This window comes from Phaethon lepturus, unplaced genomic scaffold, assembly GCF_000687285.1.
Source record: "Phaethon lepturus isolate BGI_N335 unplaced genomic scaffold, ASM68728v1 scaffold18046, whole genome shotgun sequence".
Lineage (NCBI taxonomy): Eukaryota > Metazoa > Chordata > Aves > Phaethontiformes > Phaethontidae > Phaethon > Phaethon lepturus.
In genome coordinates this window covers 9,816-14,773 of record NW_010544342.1, presented here as the reverse complement: position 1 = coordinate 14,773, position 4,958 = coordinate 9,816, and the positions used below count along the sequence as shown (strand labels likewise).

Below are 4,958 nucleotides of genomic sequence, written 5' to 3'. Positions count from 1 at the left end.
GAAGCCAACAATGAACCAAACAATACACACAAAAAACCCCACAGAAAAACTGTTAACCTTTTCTGTTCATCCACTCTTAGGTTACTAAGGAAGACAGATCATTTCAGAACATCATGCGCTGCTACCGGACACAACCACAAGCCAAGAGCCATGTGAGTACAGTTACTATTAAACAATGGGGATGCTGTTTATTCAGTGCCTTAGTTCTGTTTTTGGAATGGATCACTTTTTAAAGTAGCATTTAGTGTTAAATGAATGCAGCCTGTGAGCCATTCTCCTCAAAAGACAGTGGTCATATCCAAAATCCTGCACTCCAGAAAGCTTTTTATACTAAACTATCTCTCAAATAGAAAATAGCTTTACTTAAAACCTAAGGAGGCGGCGCCTATTGGATAGTACTCCTCTTAGGAGGCACTATTTTCCTCTCCAAGAAGCAATTTGATACCACAATGAAGTTTCTAAAAAGCAGATACGTCATGCCAGCTGCTGTTTCCTGACTGTATAACTGCACATCTAATCACCCGAGCTTTGCTACGCTCCTCTTTTTCCCCTGGCAGGTATATCGGAGCGTCCTGATAAGAGGCAGGAGACGCCGACGCCGCTCTGGCAGCAGTGACAGCAGTAGCCAGCAGAACTCGCCTACAGACAGAAATAAAGACAGAAACAAAGAAAGAAGTGAGTGATTCCAGATGTTTGTTTTTAATTCCATTTCCAAGACGGCATGCGTAAAGTAAGAGTTGGATTTTGTGTCACCCCACCCCAAACAGTTCCTTCTTTGGTAAATGTGCACAAAATTAAGAACATACGGGTAACAGTTAAGAGTTGCTGTAACTCAACATTACACCTGCTTTGACAGTCCTGAACCTATCACCATGCGAGCTCACCTTCGGAGGTTACTGCGCTGGCCAGCCTGAACTCTGAGTTCAGTCTGTACGCCAAAGAACACGTCTTTGTAGATGAAAGGAACGCTGTGCGAGCCCATCTTCACAGCCAGTCACGGAGCTGCTTTTGCAGGCGCTGGCTGGCTGCAGAGATGGGAACGCACCAGCCACCCCCAGCATCTGTTTTAGCGTATCTGACATCCCTTGAAGCTTCCTTCCTTGGTATTTGAACTGACACATTTCCCTTGAATTAACTTCTATAAAGGAAAGCAAATAAGTGATGCTGTATATTCCTAAGACTGGTTTCCAAGATCTTTACTAGATGACGGTATAAACTGTAGGTAGTAATGTTTTCTGTCACAGAGAGGGGGCGGGAAGGGGAGGGAAAAATTACATGTATTTCACAACTTCCCACATTAAACCAGCAGGAAGTATTACCAAGCCAAATATTTCTACTACTAGCTGAAAAGCACTGCCATTCCTTATTTGACATCATGCCAGCTAGCAACAAGAGCAAGCCGCTGTTAAAAGTGTAGCACAAACGCCTGAAAAAGTGGAGTTTTAGCTCTGCTTATGTGTGATGAAACTCTGCTCATACAGAAACACCACTTGCAGTATATCCAGTAAGAAGTTAGAAAGCAAACGTGTACATTTCTGTACACATCCTCACAACAGCATGCTTTCTTGTAAGGAAAGATGCTAAGGGAAAAAAATTAGCGTCGCTGATATTGGCACCACATTCACGGCCCCTGTACTGCTGTGTGAGCGTCTGGGACGTGGCGCCTGTATGCAGCTGAAGGCCTGGGGTGCCAGTGGCTGGGGTGCACTGCACGGCTGAGGCCGAACCGAGTCGCTCTCGCCTTTGCAGGCAGCAGAGACTCCAGCCCTGTAATGCGATCCAGCAGCACCCTGCCTGTACCGCACCCCAACAGCGCTCCCCCTACTCCAACCCGCCTGGCAGGTGCCAACAGCGACACTGAGGAGGAAGAGCGAGGGGACCTTATACAATTCTACAACAACATCTACATTGAGCAGATTAAAGAATTTGCCCTGAAGTATACTTCAAATGCAGTAAGTTAAATTCTTTTCATTAGAGTAAATAGATATTTTTTTAACCATACATGCAGTACCCTTCGCTAACCTTACTGTAAGCAAATTCAAGGGATTATACTTTCATGTGACAATGATTTCACTTCAAGGACATACTCAGCTGCTGAAATATTAAATACTTGTGACACCTGTTTGCTGTTTCCTCCTGTATGAAAGGCAATGCTGAGCAATGTCATCCGCCAGCTGCAGATGGCGTTAGAAAAGTAAATTTAAAAAGTACTCATCTGGCCTAATAACATGACAAATCTTGCATCTATTCTAAATGCATACAGTATGACACAAGTGGAAGACGACTAAATGGTGTTTAAGGTGGCCAGTTCACACTGCTGCAACACCGGAGATCAGACACCAACCTATTGAGTGACCTTCATTTTCTCTTGTGCAGGCCGATTCGCCTCCGCTCTCGCCCTACCCCTTTGTAAGGGTTGCCTCCCCTCGCAGAATACAGCTGTCCCAGAATCACCCAGTGTACATCTCGCCACACAAAAACGAGTCTAGTCTCTCTCCTCGAGAGAAAATATTCTATTATTTCAGCAGCAGCCCATCTAAGGTGAGAGTAAATGGTTTTAGTTTGCTTCTATAGATCTGTAATTCTAGCTTTGCTTTTTGGTAATGAAATTAGAGAACATTGTGCAGCACACCTTTCTGTTTATATTGTTTAACATGTACTTTCTCACCTCGTGCTCTTCAAATTGTCAGCTGAGGTATCGAGGAAGTTGTAAAGCAATCGGGTGTCCAAGCTACTTGTGTACTTTTAAGTTACTCTCTGTGCTGGTAGACATGAAAGACTGGGGAGGCGCAGCTGTTGTGCCCTTCGCTTTCAGGTGACAGGCGGGTTGTAGAGTATAGAGACTGTTCAAGGAGCAGAACATGGAAATACAATCACAGGCTCTTACCGACACAGGGGGAACCAAATGGCTCTTAAGGTGCGAAAGCTCACCAGGTGAATATGTAAGCGGCTGCATCCTGTCATCTCTGGTCACCCAGAACAAAGCAGAAATCTTCCTCGAGAAGCATCTCTGTTCTAGACAGGCGTTGGTGCATCTGTGGTGCAAGGTAACAGCCGTAACTGCAGCCAGAAGGCCCTTCAGCTCTACAGGTGTTGAGACAAGCAGCGTGCTCGAGTCTGAGTAAGACAGTAACACACAGGCCAGGGCGGTGATTGTAAAGGTTAGTCCGTCACAGGAAGCACTTTGGTGCAGTCCAGATCTCCAGAAATAAAGCATATGTAATCCCGCTGCCATGCCGTTAACAAAAGTTCACTTTCTGTTGTGGTAGTCACAATAATGACTGATAATTCAACTTCTCCCCCCACCTCTCTCCAGAGGCTAAAGGAAATTAACAGCATGGTTAGAACTGGAGAAACTCCCACAAAGAAGAGAGGCATTCTCCTAGAAGACGGTACGGAAGCGCCAGCCAAGCGCATCTGTCAGGAGAATCACACCGCTCTGTTAAGACGACTGCAAGATGTAGCAAATGACAGAGGGTCTCACTGAGCCCCGCACAGGTATCGCCCGCGGCCCTGCGAGTCACCAGGCCCTGGCAAGTGGCTTCAGCCAGGATGCCCTCTCCCCACCTCCCCGCCCTGGCCATTCCCGTCCCCTGTCCCCTGCCAGACTGCGCCCGAGGGGGCAGAGCCTCCCGCAGCGCCTGGGGCAGCGAGGACATGCTGCAAAGCCCGTGACCCAGCCTCACCGCAGGGTTACGCTAATCACAAGGCAAGCGATCCGGCTTCGGCAAGCAGCTGAAGTGCTTTTAAGTGCTTGCAGAACACATCCCTTATACAGCTGCTCTGCGCTTTTCTACCCTGCACCAGGTACTTAAATCCATTTGCTCTAACCAGCCCCCTCACAGTGTTCTAATCAGCGCTCTGCCATTTGCGTGCCGGGGCTAGGACGTTGCACGTGCCGAGACAACCGCAGTCAACGCTGTCTTGGCTTCTGCAGTTAACCACCTCCGTGAAATCAGTGACTTACCCGTAACAGTCTGGCAAAGCCCAGTTCTGCTTGGGAAGGGAAGGTGGGAATAATCGTTTCAAGCCCCAAAGGAAGCTGGCTGAATGGATTCTTTCCGTATTCAGGATGTTTTGCGTGCCCCTGAAAAACCCATCACGTTGTTTTGCTTTAATCTTTGGGCACCTTGTTGTATAAAGGTAGTTAATTGTGTTTATGCATTGGTTTTAGCTGTGCAATGTTTTGAAGTGAACTCATGTTCAAAAGGTGGCACTTTTGATAGGGCTGTGAAGCGTCATTTTTAATGCAGATTAGTTTTGCTGTATATTGGCAATGGCACTTTCTAAATGTGAATATTTTTTTCAAAGGCCGATTTCACGTGTCTTTCTGTACTGAAGCAATTTGCCTTTTGTATTTATTTGCAAATTGACATCCCACAGCTCCCCTCTTCAGCAAACAGCATTAAGAATTCATTTTAACTTGATGTATAGGCAGTGATGAATGCGGGAGGCCACGGATGTCTGCTTTTTCAAGGAATTTTATATGCTTGTAATGTTTCTTCAGATCGCTCTCCTTGAGAGTCAGGAAGGGGCCACCTCGCCTGCTCGGCAGGAAGAGGGGGGTGCCCATCTCTTCAACCATAGACTGAGCTTTTTCATTTGTTTTTAAAGGACAGGGGGTGGGGGGGGTGGGAAGGGGGTGTCGTTTTCTTTTGGTTTTGTAATGGACTAAATCAGGCTGCCTGGGAGAAATCTCTCCCCTACTAACAGGATAAGAAAGTGGTGCATATATTAGACTTACTAGTTGTTTTCATTTGAAGCAAGTTCCAAAACACCAGACTTCTTGTTAGGAAAGCTTTAAACACACTCGCACCCGGTGCAGTACATCACCGTGCTCCGTTTCAGTGACATTAACTGGGGAGAGCAGTGCTGCTCATGTACAATGCAGCACACCCAGATTCTAGGAATTTTTATAAGGAAGCAAAAAGTTAAAAGCGCCATGTTTTCAGTCATTC

General features: G+C 46.4%; 1 protein-coding gene across 1 annotated transcript in view; it reads left to right on the top strand.

Moving 5' to 3' along the window:
• Positions 1 to 3,487, top strand: part of RBL2 (retinoblastoma-like 2) — a 22,246-nt gene extending 18,759 nt beyond the window's left edge. Inside the window, exons 17-21 of the mRNA XM_010288662.1 lie at positions 81 to 152; positions 558 to 675; positions 1,750 to 1,952; positions 2,377 to 2,541; positions 3,317 to 3,487. Coding sequence (XP_010286964.1) covers positions 81 to 152; positions 558 to 675; positions 1,750 to 1,952; positions 2,377 to 2,541; positions 3,317 to 3,487 — 729 coding nt within the window. The remainder of the gene's footprint in view (positions 1 to 80; positions 153 to 557; positions 676 to 1,749; positions 1,953 to 2,376; positions 2,542 to 3,316) is intronic.
• The last annotated feature ends 1,471 nt before the right edge of the window (positions 3,488 to 4,958 follow it).